The sequence below is a fragment of the Pocillopora verrucosa genome, chromosome 12 (assembly GCF_036669915.1).
Source record: "Pocillopora verrucosa isolate sample1 chromosome 12, ASM3666991v2, whole genome shotgun sequence".
Lineage (NCBI taxonomy): Eukaryota > Metazoa > Cnidaria > Anthozoa > Scleractinia > Pocilloporidae > Pocillopora > Pocillopora verrucosa.
The window spans coordinates 14457921-14476944 of NC_089323.1; the positions used below are offsets into that span (position 1 = coordinate 14457921).

General features: G+C 35.8%; 1 protein-coding gene across 1 annotated transcript in view; it reads right to left on the reverse strand.

Annotated features, from left to right (window-relative positions):
- Positions 1–18534, reverse strand: part of LOC131778988 (uncharacterized) — a 39272-nt gene extending 20738 nt beyond the window's left edge. The window contains exons 1-22 of the mRNA XM_066158893.1: positions 18350–18534; positions 13764–13887; positions 13181–13257; positions 12073–12139; positions 11625–11710; positions 10822–10879; positions 10613–10679; positions 10130–10191; positions 9895–9999; positions 9302–9373; positions 8686–8855; positions 7772–7850; positions 7319–7400; positions 6822–6870; positions 6094–6181; positions 5690–5758; positions 4370–4471; positions 3608–3688; positions 3389–3442; positions 2414–2561; positions 958–1239; positions 471–602 (exon numbers count right to left, since the gene is read on the reverse strand). Coding sequence (XP_066014990.1) covers positions 471–602; positions 958–1239; positions 2414–2561; positions 3389–3442; positions 3608–3688; positions 4370–4471; positions 5690–5758; positions 6094–6181; positions 6822–6870; positions 7319–7400; positions 7772–7850; positions 8686–8855; positions 9302–9373; positions 9895–9999; positions 10130–10191; positions 10613–10679; positions 10822–10879; positions 11625–11710; positions 12073–12139; positions 13181–13257; positions 13764–13887; positions 18350–18534 — 2239 coding nt within the window. The remainder of the gene's footprint in view (positions 1–470; positions 603–957; positions 1240–2413; positions 2562–3388; positions 3443–3607; positions 3689–4369; positions 4472–5689; positions 5759–6093; positions 6182–6821; positions 6871–7318; positions 7401–7771; positions 7851–8685; positions 8856–9301; positions 9374–9894; positions 10000–10129; positions 10192–10612; positions 10680–10821; positions 10880–11624; positions 11711–12072; positions 12140–13180; positions 13258–13763; positions 13888–18349) is intronic.
- Between the last annotated feature and the right edge of the window lie 490 nt (positions 18535–19024).

Below are 19024 nucleotides of genomic sequence, written 5' to 3' on the forward strand. Positions count from 1 at the left end.
AGGTTTGTAGTATGACTATGGCCTACCGGAAAAAATTGACAGTCACAAGAAGCCAAAATCAGACTCCACGCTTGATACATGGGGAAAAGTGTAAAGATGTTTCTTCACTTCTAAAATTTCCGTAAGTTCTGCAAGCGTGTAAGCAAGCGTGATAAATCTGCCACTGTTGAGTTCGATTAGAAATCACTAATATCATTTCAAACCAAAATTACGCAAAACGAAGTTCAATTACCACTTTATTGCATCCTTTTTGAGATCCCAAATTTAATTACCCAAAAAAAAATTTCTTTGTTACGTTATTCAAAAACTCCTTGACATTATTTTCATCATTTTCTGCTTAAGAAAAAAAACTATAGTTTCAAGAGTAGGTGAGAGTAGTGACGTGCAGTTTGCATGTTGCGGTGCTTGGGATTTGCACGCGCGTGAAGCGTGTGTAATGCTGCAGAAAACGCGAGCGGTACTCTATATACCTTGCTTTGCAAACCATATTTCTAGCCGTTTTTCGTCGCATCCTGACCACAATACCATATGTCTGTCGACGCCGGGCCAAGCTCCATAAGTATGGATACATTTGTTACTCTTTAGATGCTTCAAAGATCGTCCTGTCAAAAAAGAGAAAATATATAGAGAGGGAGAGCAAAAAAGATAGTGACACACTTGTATTTTTCGATCGGAAATATCTCAAGGAGACGATGAGAACTCTTACTAAAATGGATCAAATCAGTATCTGAGCACCTGCACATCTACTATATTTGTATTTACATTTGCAAGCCTGTTGTATATTACTTTCATAATGAAGGTGTTTAAGCAAAGAAATGATGTATGTTGTGAACACTACGAATTAATTCTGGGTGTCACTTTCGCAAAAAAACTGAAGATGCATTTTCTGAGCCCCCTTACTGAAGACGTTAACGGTACTTCACGAGGGAAAAGCGCTACATTGTAAATAAATCTTACCTGATGTTCGCTCAAATTTTGAATCTTCAACTTTACAAGCACTGCTTACAACAATCTTCGCACCATTACCATCGCCGCCATTCTCAGGACAGACCATCTTCCCACTGCAGCTATGACGTAAAACCCCATCGGCATCAAGCGAGAACTGAAAGTGACTTTCCGTGCACTGACCTGGTTTGTATATCAGACGGTCGTTGTCATTTGGCGAGCAGGACTGGCTTGATGGAGTGAGACAAAGATCAAGACCATAGGACTTTAGAGGTGTTTGAGCAGTTGGACCAACTGTGGAAAACAAAGGCAATTAATTTATAGCTTGATTTTTTAGAGTGCCATGAGATTGCCAGAAATCCATAAACATAACGCCAAATCAAAAACAAGGTTTTATAAAACCATATCATTGGCGTGTTAGCTGCTAACTTATAGAGGTCGCTGCACATACACAGCGTCAGATTTCAGCAAGTTTATCATGAACAACTGTTAATAAACAATCAAGTTTGTATTTTTCCTCAAAATCACTCTTGATATTTGCGGGTGTGGATTATTTACGAGTGCAGCCTAAACACGAGTTTTGATGGTGACATGATCTCAGCGATTCATTAAATTCGTATTTTTTTCTAATATTGCTTAAATTCCTCAAAGGTTTTAGAATCACTAACTTTTAGGTCAAAATTTCTGATTGAAGTTACTGAATTTTTTTATTGACCCTTATTGATAAACAGTGTCTTAACTTGGCTCTTAATTTTCGAACTGTTTCAACTTTGAGTACAAACTTGCTTCTCTGGTCCCATCATCTACGAATTTTTACATTCATTTTTTGGACTATCCGGAATCTGCATTATGTGTGCTATTAAGCCCAGTCCTTGCGGATCTGGTTAACCGAGGCTCTACTGTAGTACTTCTCCTACCACATCTCAGAAATTCTTTGAAATCAAACATTTGGAAACAGAAGAACACCTTTACCGTCTCAACCTTTTAACTCCCATGAGTGACCAAGAGATAATTTCCCCTTACAACATCAATACAAGTGATGAGAGTAAAGAAATATGTGAATCATGGGATTGTTGGTTGATTCAATACCAAATTAAACAAGCTAAGAACATAAGAATGGCATGGCAGACAGTAATTAAAATTACTAATAAGACCTTGGGTATGAAAAGTTTGGATAACTAATAAATCAATTAATTATTGCTCAATCACTTATCTATAAATTATTATTTTATTTTTTATACACTCCATATTATTTTTCAAAAATTGAGACTGGCAAGGAATCATAAAAGAAATCAAAACAATTTTTTCCACTACAGAAAAACAATTAGTTGCTAACAATTGGAATTTAATCAACTTCAAAGCACTGTAAAATCTGTCTATAGTAAAGGATGACTCATCATCGTTGAGAGCATCCCAAGCGGGAAACTACGTTCCCCACAATGCGGCAATGAAATTACATTAAAATTACCTTCATCTGTTGAACATCCCAGAAACTCGGTTCTTAGGCAAGGCCAGTCTTTCCAGTACTGAGGATTAATACGAAGATATCGAGCATAGACTCTTGGAGAGAGAGGTCTAATTTCCACACTATAATGGTTAGTGTTTCCAAGTATAACCTTTATAAAAATATAATGGTCATCGCATTAATTAGTTGCAATTAATGGATCAATGAAATTTACATACATGGGATTAATAAACCCATCATTCTATGCCCAGATTAGTAAATGATATTTGGGGACGAAATGTAGTCGAAGAGAGAATTGCAAAGTATAATATTAAATATAAGGCGAAACAAAAAGAAAGAGGGAAATGATATAAAAAGTGTGGAGCAACTAATGGTAGGCTATCATAATTTTTAGTGCAAGCATGTCTTAAATAAAACATTATATAGAAACCTTGAATTAGTATGACCATTTGATAACCACAAAACATTTTGCAAGTGCTAAACTTATGTCATCAGTAATAAATTTTTTCCTACTAGCTAATTACTGTGCCAGATAGAGCAAATAAAGGAATATATTACAAATTTACACAACTAGAATCTGCTTGCAGTTAAGTCCTTGCAACACAGTTTGAACTTTCTCTACATGTGTTCATCTAACTCCTGTTCATCACCTCTCACCTCTCACGTCTCTAAAAGTTAGTGCAATGAAGAAATTCACTAATGCAGAAATAAAACGCTGCTGCACATGCGACACTTTGCAAGCATTTACTTCCTAACATCAGCATTCATTAATTCTCCATTCTTTTACATTTTTTGATGTTTGGCGAAGAATAATTTTTTAACAATCACGAACGTAATTCATTTCTTTACTCTTGTGAATTTAATGTTTGATTCAGGGAGGATGCTGTAAAAAGAATATAGAAACCTTTTTTTTTTTTTTAATCAAGTCAATCTTATGGGTCAAAAGGTTAAGTAGTGGTAAACGCGGGGTTCACTCACTGTTTTGGTCTGACTGCAGGGGTATCCATCAATTATGTATGTATCTCCTGGACACTGTAAAATAAAAGAGAACTAATTTCAAAAATTAACCAAAAAAATCCTCTGCGGACAAACTTGGATATCTTGTCTAATCGCCCCTGTGGGATACAATTGCCGGGTCATTCATAAATGTGGTATGAAAAAGTCCAAAGTTAATGCATTTCTTAGAGCTATACTTACATCGCCATAATCACCAGTGCAGTATTCTGGAACATCACAATCTGTTTCGACTTCACGGCACAACGATCCTTGTTTCTTAAACTAAAGATAAGTGAGTAAGAGGTGATGACTATTACGTTTACACATGTAACTTGGCGCTCATTTAAAATAATTTGGAGAAACTTTTCTCCTCAAAAGTTTTATTTTTGCCAAATGTCGAAAAGATAGTAGTCCCTCTGAGCACAACAACCGTGTTGTTATAGCCTAGTAACCGCGCCTCACTCTCAATCTCAATCTCAATCTCAAGAGCCTTTCTGATCGCTTCACGCAAAGACAAAAAACAAACCACAAAAAAAAAACAAAAATATTGTTATTTAACCCTGAAACATGTTATAAATCCTTTTCAATTAAAAAAAAATTCGATTTTATGACTATAACATTATACCCAAAATTCAACCAGCATAATTTATCTGGCCCTAGTTCCGGGGGAATATTTCTTCTGGAAACAAAAAAGCAAAAATACCAAAAAGCGAAAAAAAATTGAAAATTCCCGGCTCCTCTGTCCCTATATCATTTGCGTCCTTGAATCAACCGAGCGAAGTTCCACGGGTGGGCAGATTAGGGTGAAAATAGATTATAAACTATTTAAGTTCCCTAGAACCAACGGTGTGTACTCTCAGAGAATTTACATTGAAGTTCCATCAAACTTCATTATATCTAATGCAGTCAAAACTGACTGCTTCCTAAAATATAATAAAATAATTACTGCATTACATTATTTACCAGGCAGTTTTCGCAGCATGAATGATGTAGGTCACTGCACTGTGATTCCCTTTTGAGAACACACTTGTAGGGTTGACAACAGGTATCTTTTAATTCACACATCTGAGGAAAATAATGAATCTTTCCTTTTTTATGGAAAAAAAACTGACTTTTCTTGCGTCGATTTAGAACTTGAATCAACTAATTAACGTTCGTAAGTCAAAACTCTTAGACTATATAACAGTAATTAGCTGAATTGAAATAAACTGAATTTAGTAAATTAGAAACTAAGAATTGGAGCTTAGAGCTGGGCGAAGGCGAATTTATTGTCAGATTCGTTACCTTATTGGGTGAAAAGATTAATGTTATCGAGTTCTTTCAATGATGATCTTTTTTAGCTATATTCGTGTAAAACAGACCATCTTACGATCCGTTTTCAGACAGGCGGGATCATATTAACTAAGTTAGACATATTCTAGTGACTTGAAATATAGGAATTGACCTGACATTGACTGAATTGTGTTTAAATTATATTTCAGCCTTACTCATGTAGTATTACATAGCCTGATGTAAACACTTGGGAGGTTGGGAGAACACGAGATAAGCGAAGGTAACCACGAGGCGAAGCGGATTGGTTTCCAGCTTATCGAGTGTTCTCCCAATTTCCCAAGTGTTTACATCAGGCTATGTAAGCACGGAAACCATTTTACATTTCTTTTATAAAATAACTAATGAAAGAGCCTCTTCTTGCAACAAAGGAAAGCGACGTGCTTGTTGTTGTTGTTCATTTGGCTTTTCGGCCGTTTCTTGAATACTAGGAAAAATAAACTCCAAAGAAAAATTTGGAAAATCTTCTTCTTCCATTACTGTACTCAAAACAAACTTTAAAAAAATTGAGTTACTGCTAAATTAATAGCAGGGAGAACTCCGCAAGAAGATTCAGTATGAAAACTGTGTTTACATACGCTCATGTAAAATGGTTTTATGGCCAATCAGAGCGCGCGTACTTTTTGAATTATTTTATAAAATAGTCTACAGTTTAAGCCTTAAGCTCGGCTCTACATCTTTATCAGAGTCAAAAGTGTCACCACTTCTCATTATTTCCAAAATTCGTTCATTGAATAATCGAGAGACATCTAAAAAGTATTAGAACTTTTAAAAGTTTTTTTTTAACAATTTTTCAAAAATCGTTGTCCTATGCTCCCTCTTTTTAATTATTATTTTTTATTTTTTCATATAATCACTATCATCCTTACATTACATAGAAAGTGACCAAGACAAAACAAAAATAGAAAAATCAAAGCAATAAAAAATAAATTATAAAAATATAACTTAACAAACCTCCGGAGTGCCACAGTCACATTCTTCTCCTTCTTCGCGAATTCCATTTCCACAATAACCGTTAGCAGACTTGAAAAACAGAATATCAAACGGAACAGAAAGTCATCTTTCTATGTATTGATTACACAGTGAAGTTATTGCATGTCAATAGGTGATGGCGAATCAATCTTTTTATATTGTTTTATCTGGAACAAGTTTTAGCTGGATAGATACCCTTCAGAGCTGCGTAGATTTGGTGAAAAATGGCAAACACTGGCGGGATAAAAATTCACCTAAATACCTTTGACACCAGCAAACCTCTTGACTTAACGCTGTGTATGTTTCAAGGCTGAAGTTTGGTTAATATAACATTTGATCGCTCGATTACTTTAGTAAATACTCGTTCTTGAAATCAAAATGTTTACCTTGTACGATGGCACGTTAAATAAGCACCAGTCATTCAGTTTTTGAAGCTGAGTCAAACTGCAGTTAGAAAATCCTGCAACTCTGGTCCTGCGAGCCAAATTGTATATCTCTGTGATTAGCCCGAAAAACTTGCAACAGCCTTTTTAGCACACTTCAACCTTACCGATCCCAATACACGAATGGAGGAATTAATTACGTTTGAGTTCCTTGCTATTTTTGCTCAATGTGATTCGTGGTACTTCTTGCCACGATGGGATTTTTTGAAATCGCCATTCTTTTCCTATCACGTGATTGTTCGTCTATGTCAAAGTAACCCCGATAACAGTACTGACGAAGTAAGAACGGTGTTAGTAACTTTGCAATGTTTGCCTCAAGATGGCTGCTTGTGGTTTACAGTTTGGTTTTGGTTCTGGAACACCCAATCAAAACATTTTGGAATGAGTCATGTTACTTGCCAAAGACCACTGTTTTATTCCAAATGCATTTGCTTACGGTTTTTCACCCTGTGCTACCGAATTTATCCGCGGCCAATGATCAAAACAATGACCAGAGAAATTAAAAGTATTGTTGACTGAACACTCGTCTCATGTTTCGAAATAGCATGCAGATATTTATGCTAATAATGTACAGGAAAAAATCACGCGCTTTTGATTGGTACAAAACGAGTGAATTCTCATCTACCACGAGTGCAAAGTTGTATTACAAATATTACACAAATACAACATACTGGTGACGGCCCATGACGCAACCTCTTGGGGTCAAACACTTACAGCTTTCTGCGAAAAGAACAAATTATTTTCGATAACTTATCGAAAAGTGCAGACAATCTTGTGAATAACCACTTAGTTGTAAATTCATTTATGGGTTTGCACTACGGATTTTATCAGATAATACGTTACAATAAGCAAATAATAGAAAACCCAAACAAAAAGGGATGTGTTAACGTTTGACCTGGTAAATGCATTTTTCATAACAGGGTATAATAATTATGCTAACAATGTTCTTTACTCTCTACAGGTCAAACAACACTAGTAATTTGTAAATTTGCGAAAATATGGAATAGATTGTATAAATAAATGAATGGATAAAGACAAATAAAGGATTAAGTAAATTCAAGTTTTTTTCCTGTGAATAATACAGAGAGCTCTTAGTGTAATCGTGGAGTGCGATCTCGTGTTTCCTGAGATCGACTACGGAACTCAGTCACATAGGGTCTATTTCTACCTGTGTCATGGTTAAATCCAAAGTTGTGACCCATTTCATGAGCAACAAGCGCGTAAGGGCCAATGATATTTCCATAGTCCCACTAGAATAGTAAAGTTGAACAACTGGTGTCAGTATAAGATAAACAGCAGCTAAGAAAACTATTTGGCCTCTTTAAAATGATTCTACTTAAAAATATTGGTTTTTTCTTCCTTTGTTCGTTTTTATTGTTTTATAGAGGGTTTTTACGTGTGCTATAATGCTTACGCGCAGTATGTAAAATTTTAATGTATGCCATAAGTGCAAATTGATTCCACTAACTTTGTTTTTATCACAAAACCCGAATAAGCAAACATGTAATGCCGTTTTTGTTGAGGTATTTGCTATTCAGGTTGAAAGGGTAGTCTTCCTTATGATTTTCATTCATATTTATTGACAGTATGACAATTTCTAATTTTTTTTTTTCTAGCTTACGTTATTAATACCACTTGATACAGAGCCACACATCGCCATCACGAATGCCATGCCAGAACAGTCAGACCAACTCCAGTCGCTGAAACCAAAAGGAAGAGGGCAACTCGAAGCAGCTCCTCTACTGAATAACGACAAATTTTTATAAGCTACGTAAAAATAATGCGAGTTTTTTTGTGGCCTGAAAGACCATATAATTTTGTTTCCTACTGTATTGAATTAGACTCGTTAACCCTTTGTAGCTTGTGCGTTTTAGGCCTTTAAAGGTAGCGGCTCAGTTTTTTAAGTTACATAAAAAAAAACTCATCCTTTTTGCATCCAAGAAATTGTCTTTGGTTTACTAACTTATTATAATCATGGCAACCGTATTAAGTAATGTGGTTTAATAGTTAGCCTAGGGCTGTGTAAATTTTATTTGCTTTATATAAACAAGATTATACTCGGCTGCCATTACAGTAATTTTTTTTTAACGCTGCGTGCTTCAGTTTTCCTTTTTTTAAAACATTTCAGGAGATTTTAAGAAATCTCAGGACAGATATCAAAATCAGCATGCTGGATATTTGTCAAATCCATGCCTTAATCATTTGATTAGACGAAATCATTTTGGGATTTTTTTCGTAAGTCTACTTTTTTCATCAATTAGAAAATGTTTTGTCATCTATACATAAATGGAGGTACTCCAGATCTTTATCAGAGAAGAAGCCGGGGTAGGTCGAGGAAGTGGCCATGGTTGACGACAAGTTTATACATGATCACATTTAAGTCAATAAAATCAATGAATACAAGCAATCATTGTCTTTGAAACGAACCTCTTGATCAATGTAGTTTTTAATTCACAAGAAAATCTCTCAATAACGACTTTTTAAGCCTTATGTCGTTTGGAATCTTTGACTTAACAGGAACTGAGAGTTTCTTACCTCAATAATTGTGCGTTGTCATGAGGAATTGTTTTTGCCAATATTTCTTTTCGATAAGTGTTAAAGCGACCAAGGTCGTCTCCTCCTTTCTTTGAACGTTCAAAAGCTTCGCCGTTCGTCCAAATTTCCAGCCCCTTAACCACGATTCTGATATTTATCTGCTGATAAATCTGAATGAGGAAAATTAATCAGGACATGCTAGACACTCCGCTAAACTGATTCGATTGATGTTGCTCTCCCCTAGGGACGAGGGAAAGGGCTTTATACTTCAGAAGATGAATATTGACTCAGTGTAAGTAAAATATTATGGTTTGAACTATCTTAGAGCAACAGTGAATCTAACATCGTGATCTTCGAAGAGTGAGTCACTTTGAAAATAAATAGCAGACCTGTACCATAACTAAATGGGAAGCCACTTTCTCGATCAACTGGAAAGCCCTTGATTTATGATTTTTAACTTACATACTTTCAGACGTGTGGTAACTGCTAAAAAAGAAGCTTGCAACTTTTTCGGTTCCTCACCCCTCCCCCTCTTCACTACCCTCCCCTCCCTTCATTCTATCATTAAAAGACTATGTCTATATTAGAATCTCTGCTTCTAAAACTGTATACTCACGGCATCAACAGCATTTGCCAGTGTTACAACGCGATCTTTAATGACATTGGTGTCATTATTGTATTTCTGGTACTGAAAAATAAAAATCGAAAAGCCCTCAGAAAATTCTGAATCTGATGTAGAAGAATTAAACATTTAAACCAGGTTTTAACCGTGAAACTCCGAGAATACTTCTCATTAAAGTATCATTATACATTATTAAACAATTTTCTGAAAAGGTTCTGATATTTTTAATTCATTAGGAATGTTATGGTGACACTCCCACTTTCGTATGTCAAAGGAGTGTTTACAGCCATAACAATATGAAAAAAACAAGGCAACGAGATGAAAAACACTTGGCTGTTTGATAGTTTCATCGTGTTTAGGCTTTTACTCCTAAGAGACACCAACAGCTATTTTCTCTCTGCCTTTTTTACTCCCCGGATTAATCTTCAAGGTCGTGAGAACAAAGGAAATTATCGTTCTTTTAAAAACTTCTTGATAATTTATCTTTTGTAGGACCATTGGAAATATAAAGGAAACAGTATGAACTAACACCTAATTGTCTCAAGTAGTAAATGCTAGAAAATTTATGGCAGCTGGAGGCTACTTACCATTCCAAAATCAACAACCATAAGCACTTCATTGTATCGTGTCTCGCTTGTTGTCAGAAATGGTTTGTAGAATTCATCAATGTCACCCAAAACGCTTCTTCTTACCTATTAGTGAAATGAAAACGCAGAAAACACTTAATCTAATTGTAATTTTTCATGCATTTCATCCATTGATTCTTTGATTTCTATAGAAATCTAAAACTTAATAATAGGAAAATCATAATCAGCATTTTACCTTAGAGAATGACCTTGGATTTCCATCTGAATAATGGGAATCTGCGTGAGTTGCTTTGTTTCCTGAGGTAAAGTAAATACGACCAAAAAGTCATCTTAGGAACAAGCCTTGCTGAAATGACTACAGCTCTTGAGACTCTTTCATTACAAATAAAAGAAGAACGAGAAAAAGTTACAAATTTTCCTCTTTATGTCAGAATGTGCTTGTGTCTTTACAGTTAGGACTGCGCAAAATCTTGGTTGAAGGCGCATTTGACTCTTATAACATATGTCATCAACTTTACGTACAGTGCCCGAGGGCATGTAGCAACATGTGAGAGTGCTGTTCAAATCAGAAAAATCTTTTACCTATGGCCGCAGGAAACTGACATTGATGCTCCTCAGAATTGATTTAAATATCAATCAACGTTATTAGAATATGAATGCTTTGGGATGAGCTCAACTTTTTTTTTTACAACATTTCTCATTCCGTGTATAACCCTACCGCAGTTATTACGAATTCGAGTGGCTTCGTCTTGCCTCGCCCGGACCACTTTGTGGGCCCCAGTTTCCTAAAGAGAAGTTCGATCACGAATAGAATTACTAATCGAAGTTTTGTCCTCTATCTTTAAATCACAAATAAAAATCAATTGTAAAATTCATTTTTTTTAAGTTTAATTAGATTAAAATCTTAATTTCAATAACAAGACTTACTCTTTTTCCCGACTCGGGTGTTATATAAAATGTATCTTCACCATCATCTATGAGCCCTCTGTCGAAAGAAATTATAAGATGTTTTCTTCATCTACTGTTATACCTGAGTATGACTCATGGTAATTCGAAGCTAGCCGAGAATATCCACGTGTGTAAATTTGTTCCTTTACTCTGATTTTACTTTGAGTTAGTGGTCTGAATATGATAGTAAAAATCGTGTGGTTGGATTGTGCGGGTGAGGGCTTAACATAATAGTTCTGTCCGCAGTTTTAATATGATCCGAGGATTAAAAAATCTTATTTTCTCTCCGGCCCTACTTAGGAAAATGTTTGTGAAACATCCGCTACTTTATCCAACTCTCCAAACCAAAGAAGTGCAAACTTTGATCAAAACTTCTTTATGTCTCACAAGGAAAATAATTTCTACTTTCTTACGGAAAAAAAACTATTTTTCCGTCATCCTTCATGTTCAGCTACTTGCGTGTTCTTTCAATGCAAGAACTTCTTGAGACTTTTCTCGTGCACTTTGACAACCTATACGTAAGCCATCATCACAAGCGATTGAATCTATTGTGATAAACTGTCATCGACAACAGTCCTTGAAAGACCACCCTCCTATGGGCGATCGTACTTTCCCATTGTTTTACTGGTTTGTCTTTACTCTTGAGTGACTCACACAGCAACCCAAGCTAGTTTTTCGAGGCATCGCTTCCAGATTTTCATTCATGAATGTAACTTTAATTAAAGTAATTGATGACATCTTCTCGAACCTTAAAAGCAAATATCTATAAATAGTAAAAATACCTCAGTCCTGAGCAAGTATTGAGTACAACGGTGGAATCTTTCGAGCCCCGGATGGACCCTTGATAGTGGCAATGATCAGAATCCCCCTGAAAAGATCGGAAAAAGAAGAAAAAAGACACTGAGGGAAAAAAATATCAATGAGCATAGTACCTAACAACTTAAACGTGGACGGAAAATAGGTCCTGGTGTCCATGATAGATTGCGTTTGCGGTTCTCTTGTGATAAACAGCTCTCTATTCTTGAAAGAACAGCGTGACGATCTTTTTGGAAAGATAGTTGCAAACTGTTTAAACTTTAAACCCTCTTGCACTTCGTAGGGATGCCAGTTTGATTAGTTAGTATTGCTAAAGTAATCTCTCTTTACCTGGCAATGCAAAAGAGATGCTTGTGGCATGTTTGTAATGACAGATGATATTAAGACTTTTAAAACAATTTCTCAGCAAATCACCTCTTGAATCACTTCTGAACCATCGCTAGCAAACGTGCGAACGGCAAATGATGGAGAAATAAGTTCTCTGTGAGATAATTAAAGCAAAAAAAAGTAATAGGGAAATCCTTTTTCATAAACAAACTGATAAATTAACAATCATAATAACAATAACATAATAATAAGACATTACAGATTTACCATATTAAAAGATACTTGAAACAAACAGTCCAAGAAATTGTACAAATGAAGAGCCTGGAAGCTGAATAACCAGCAAGATTTGGAGTCAGCCTCTAGTTGAGTTCACATGCTTGAATGTGACATTTGAGAGAGAGTACAGAACCATACTTAAAAAAAATAATAATTGTAATAATAACTATTTGGAAGGAAAGATAGATACTGAGACAAATATTTTGAACATTTGAAGACATCGAATAGAGTTTCGCTTTTTTGAGAAATTAAAGACGTTTAGATTTTTTTAAAGTTATCTGGCATTTTTTTTCCCAGAGATAAATAAACTTTTTGTATGTTAACTTAAGCTTCTTTAATTTTTCTTCTTTTGAATCGTTAATATTTGTTTGCCAAAAGTGTAACCTAATAAAACTGCAGTAGAGTTTGATTTTTTTCGGAAATTGTCTCTGTCTCACAATATGCTGGACGTTCAAACAAAGAGAAGTTGAGAAGACGTTGGCTTTTTCTTTTGGGTTTGGGCGTAAAATTTGTTTTTGTGCGCATTTGTGACCATACTTGTAATTTACAGAAAATAATCAAAATTCTTATTCAACGCCCAGTTGTTTGAAAGTCGATGAGCGCTAACCCAGTATTAAATTCAAATCAAGGTTTCTGTATTTCTTTTTTTATACGTCTTTTTGGGATAAATTTCTCTCTTCTTTTTGGAGCATCCAATAATCAAATTTTGGACAAAGAGAATAACACCGAATTTTCTCTTATAGCTTTCAGATCTCAAACCAGATTTCACACTAACCCTGGGTTATCTTAACCCAGCTTTGAACAAACCGGCCCTGGGCTTTTGTGAGCTTAGAGAACTGAAGAAAAGCACTGGATGAAACAGAGACACCTAAATCATTATTAGGCTTTAGCAGCAGTTATATGATGAAATGGAACATACTTATTTCTCTTCACATCTAGGGTCCAGTCCTTGTCAAAGGCAGTCAACCGGTAAGAGGCATCATCCACGTGACCTCCCTAAAATAACGTAGCATCGTCATCCGCTGTCCACCCCACAAGTGAGTTAACAGTTGATCATCTTGGTCGTCGAGGATAGTACATAAATACGAAGAGTGCTTCCGTAGTAAATAACTGAGTTCCTAATTTACGAAGAACGCACGAAGGACTTAAAAGCAATAGGTAGTTCCGCTCGGCCAGAATCTTATGAATTCTCTGATTGGTCAATTGTTTTTGTTCGCATCAATTATAAACAACATGTTATGAAATAAACTCCGATCAAACAGAACTAAAAATCCTGAGTTCCTGAATTTTGCTTGGCCATATAATTGGCAGAAAATTTTTTGAACAATATCGTTTCCATGTATCTTAAATGTTTGGCAGGAGCAGTTTTTCTATTCTTTTATTCGTTAAACTAGGTATCATCAGATCTGAACGCGTTTGCTTTCCACTCTTCTCGCAGAGAATTAAAAAAGTATTATTAAAATAACGTTCAAATGACTGTCAAAGGATTTATCTTCAAAAACCTTTTCAGATGTTGATAAATCCCTTTTTTCCAGCCTGCCATCAACGCGTTCCGGGAAAGTGATGTCATATTCTCTTGGATAAGCCCCGTCTGCAATTACAAACTGTCTTTTGTTAACCTTTTCACTGCCGAGCGATAAATATCAACTCTTTGCAGTATCTGCCATCATACATTTCCTATAGGTTTGTCAATGAGAGATTATGGTCAAACCATTGAAACAGTGTTTGTTTCTTCTCACCACCTTTCTGCTTGCATATATTTGATAATTCAAAGGAAAATTAGCACTTGGTCGTTCTTGGGAGTGAAAGAGCGAGAAAATTTTAAAAGTCAAGTCAAGTTTGAAGCATAAGAAAACCACAAAACGTTATGATAGCATCAGTATATCATTGTCAAATCATAATAATTATAAAGATGGAAAAAAAGAAATGACAATATATGGAAGAAGACTGCCAGAGACCAATAGTTTCATGCAGTTTATTTAAAACGATTAGTGATGTTGTGGCCAATAATAAAAAATATGGTTTCTTGCCCAGGGTTAGTACATCCGCATGTTAGTAGGACAAACAAAAATTTGGAAAGATTTTCATAAAGCCATATACTTTTCTAAAACAAAAAAGTCGTAGTTCCAAACTCAGTTCATTGTTTTAGCCATTTTTTTTTAATTAAAGAACTATAACCAGAATGGAGTATGAGGTTGGGCGGAAATCTTGTCCAAAATTTTTGTTCGAATAGAGTCTGTTTTGGGGTTAAGCTTCGATTTTTATCCGAAAAGTAAAAGTATTTGTTTGAGTCACCATCATGGGTGTTTAATTAACCGAACACATTTCTTATTTTGCATAAAACTATTTCACCTTGGCTCTCTTTTGTTACCTAAATTTTTGTTTGTTTGTTTTTTTTTTTAATTTGTGATAATTTTTTCGTTTGACATGCTTGCAAATGACATCTTGATACTATCGAAACGCGTAACTATATGTAAACTGCTTACAAAGTCAAAACAACTGCAAAATATAATTAAATCAAAAGATTTTTAAATGACTGTGAATATTTGAAAATCATATGCGTGAACTGCGAAAAGCGATCTTTGCAGTAATGAACACTACTTAAACAGTAGTGAAGATAAATATGTTAGTTCTAAAATCAACCCGTCGAGTGATGAATAAACGACTGTGAATACATGTCTAATAAAAACCTAGCAAAGACAGATTTATTTCTCAGCGTGTCGGCTTCATTAACATTATCGCTATTATCTAGGGTAAATTTAAAAACAACAAGCGACTATTAAATTAGGTAAAGAAGTTTAAATATCCCCGTAGAAGAAGTAAATAGGAGACATAAAGTTGGCACTAGCAGAGGTCTGTTTCGATTTTGCCCATGAATAGCGCATGCCTTACAAGGAAGATAAATTTTTCTCGGTTTTTAAAGCTAAGGAAATTGATCTAAAGGGCGGAAATGTGTTTGATCATCATGTGTAAAAAATATCAAGGGGGCAAGTTTCTGAAAAAACTGTGATACTGCGTCGGTGGAGAATATCACAAGAAAATTTTGCGTAACGCTCGAAACTTCAGCTTTGAAATTCTTTACGATGGTCAACTCAAATTATCAACCTAGTTGATAAAACCAAATTTATTTTGTTCAAAATGTCAGTTAATTACATGCCTACCTGTAAACTGGAGGCTTGTGTAGAGCAAGAGCAACCATAAAGTGCAGATGATAAACGAATCGAGCTCTTTCACCAGCAGCATCCTCCCTTATCTAACTTTAAATCTACGTTTCAACAAAGTTAATACGCTTTATTAAGTTTGTAACTAAATGGTACAGCTAATGTGAAGCTCGAATAACTTATTATTATTTATTACTTATCATAAGATTTCATTTCCAACTGAGATAATAAGTTTTCGCCAAGCTATTGTCGACTTATTGTCGACTTTGTCACCATTGTATATGTTTAATTATTCATTTTCAAGATGCTTAAAGTGGACTTTTACTGAGGCCTTTATTAAAAAAAAAGTATATTCGGCAATGAAAACCTCAGCTATTTCATGTAAACTTTGTTTGAGACTCAACTAAACTATAAGAGTTGATAAAAAGGTTTATAACCAGGCAACGAAGAAACCCAAACCTTCGATTCATTACTTATAATAGCAGTATGAGTGAAAAGGTCATTCACTGGACAGTTATAAAGACGTGATTACATTGTTTTTTCTTTAATTGCGTTGAGTGACATTAAATAAAGGCCTTCACATCTGGAATCTTGCATTAAAATTGAATAGCAAAAAGAAATTGCTGACATGAAGACGTCACGAAAGAAAAATTTACATTAGCCACCCGGTAATTTTCAAAAGGGTGCCAGGTTCCCAATCGTATACAGTCTTACTCTTCGTGTCACTGTTTCTCTGACCGCCATCAAGGGATAGTTATCACCAGATTAGAAAATTAATGCACTTTGATAGAAAGTAGAAAATGCAGACGAATTAAACAACAGGGTCTTTGCTCTATTATTAGCTCTATTATTAGCATTTAAAAATTTTATGACCTTATTGAACGTTAATTCTACATTTAAATAAAATAGCGTTAAATCTACATTTCAACAAAATAAATACGCTTCATTAAGTTGGTAACTAAATAGTACAACCATTGAGGAGCCCGTATAACTTTTTAAAGCTGTCATTTCCAATCAAGATAATAGGTTTTCGCCAAGCTATTGTCGACTTATTGTCGACTTTGTCACCATTGTATATGTTTAATTATTAATTTTCAAGATGCTTAAAGTGGACTTTTACTGAGGCCTTATTAAAAAAGAGCATCTTCGGCGATGAAATCCTCAGCTATTTCATGAAAACTTTGTTTGAGACTCAACTAAACTATAAGAGTTGATAAAAAGGTTTATAACCAGGCAACGAAGAGACCCCAAACCTTCGATTCATTACTTATAATAGCAGTATGAGTAAAAAGGCCATTCACTGGACAGTTATAAAGACGTGATTACAAACAAAGGTGCTGGTGGTAACGTCGATTAGTGATGATAATTTTAGAATTATCCCACCCAATTGTATGGTTAGTTAGGCATGTATGCTCCGATAAAGCTGAATTTTCCCTTTTGCAAAGGAAAACCGCTTTTTGGTGCTATTTTACCGTGTACCAAACTGACGTTTGGTCTGTCCGATGTATTCGTTGTCACAGTCATTGCAAGGAATAGAATAAATGGCGTCGGTTCGTTGTTCTTTCGTGACAGGATCCTTAGGTTTGGCGAAAATATGCCCCAAAGTCTGAAAAGGTTTTTGAGCAACTTTAACGTTGTGGCTATTCAAAATTCTCTTGATGGGTTCCGTAATACCCTGTATGTAAGGAATAACAGCAAAACCAGTCGCTGGTTCCCTTTCATCAAGAGCGTTACTATTTGTAACTGATTTTGGCAGTTACGGAGAAAAGGTTTTGTATAGCCATTTGCCTTTGCCATATCCTCTCCTCAGCCTTCGAATCGAGTGAGGATAGTAGACAGTCAGCCCTCCTAAGTAAAGTTTTGGCTACAGACTTTTTATGGCTAATAGGGTGGTGAGAATCGCAGGCGAGGTATTTGTCGGTGTGGGTAGGTTTATGGTAGACACTTGTCTCTAAATTACCCTGAACCCCTCTGGACACATTTAAATCAAGAAAGGGCAAATGTCTATCCTTTTCACGCTCAAGAGTGAATTGGATCGACGGCTCTACTGAATTCAAATGCGACAAGAGGCGCTACGCTTCATTTCCGGATACAGCAGAAATAACATCATCGACATATCGTTTCCAGAAAAAGGGTTTAACCGGTGAAGTGGCTAAAGCCCTTTGTTCCACGTCTTCCATTACCATGTTAGCAATGACAGCAGAGACGGGCGAACCCATCGCTGTACCAAAAACTTGTTTATAGTAGGTGCCGTTATATGTAAATTGCGTGGTTTTGAGGCAAAAGACAGTAGATGAATAATATCCTCGCACAGGCAAAGAAGTTCTTTGTCCCAGGGAAGCATCTTCTCTGAGTCTCTCCTCCGCAACCTTAACGGCAAGATCAACTGGGTTTTTTAGTGAAAAGCGAAACAACGTCGAAAGATACTAATTCTTCACAAGCGTTAAGAGTTTTATCTCTTATGAAATCCGCAAATTCGCAGGAATTTCTGACAGTGTAATCAGTATTCCCAACAACAGGCGACAAAATTCTCGCAAGGTAACCAGAAATTGCATAAGTCGGAGAATTAACTAAAAGAAACAATGGGTCTCAAAGGAATTCCGGTTTATGAATTTTAGGTAGCCATAAAAACGTGGACATAAGCCGTCACATTTTGTACGTAGTCACCAATTTACCAACTTTTTTCAAATCAAGCAACATTTTGTTTAACTTTCTTTGAGTTTTACTGGTAGGATCAGAGTTTAAGACAGTATACGTACTCTTTCATTAAGCAGAGACAAAGCTTTGTCGTGATATTGCTGTTTGTCCATAACCACAACACAGTTACCCTTGTTAGCAGATAATACGAGCCTGTCCGGATCCTTTTTGAGAGCTATAAGCGCATTGAAAACATCCTTTTGAATGTTTTTGGGAGGAGGTTTAGCTACCTGAGTATGCTACTTACTTCTGCTCTTACCAAATGCCTACGATCGTCGTTGAGTTGAGAGATACTCTCCTCAACATCGGCGACAATTTCGGCAGTCGGTATTTTGCGAGGGGCAATAGCAAACTTCAGACCCTTCTCTAAACCACTCCATTCCAGCGCAGATAACTCCTTGGAGGAAAGGTTCATGACCCATTTATCTTTCAGAGATGAGCCTGAATTAACAGGAGACCTCTTACTGAGCAAGTGACGGAGTTTTCTGTCGTGTTTCTCTCTCTGTTTGGTAAACGTCTGCAGTTCTTTCAAACTGCAGAACTCCTTGACCCAGGAAGTTCGGAGTTGTTAATCAAAGCAGAGAGTTCACAAAAAATATTTCACAATATTGGCTGCGTAGAATGTCTTTGCAAAGTAAATTGAATGGCTCCTCGGAAGGAAAAGTTTCATTTGAAAAATAGACCTGCTTTTTCTCCCTGCAGAACTGTTAGAACTCTAATAAAATGTTTTTTTTTCTGCAAACTGATAGAGGACTTCCCAGGGTTTCTCTTCAATTTTTAAGTGTTTAACCCCATCGCCGAGTTCGTTGAAGAAAACTTGAAATAGCGAATGGGAAAGGATTGGGAGTGAACGCGATGGTTCACAAAAAAAGAGTTTGATAGGTGGCAGATATGGATGCATCCTT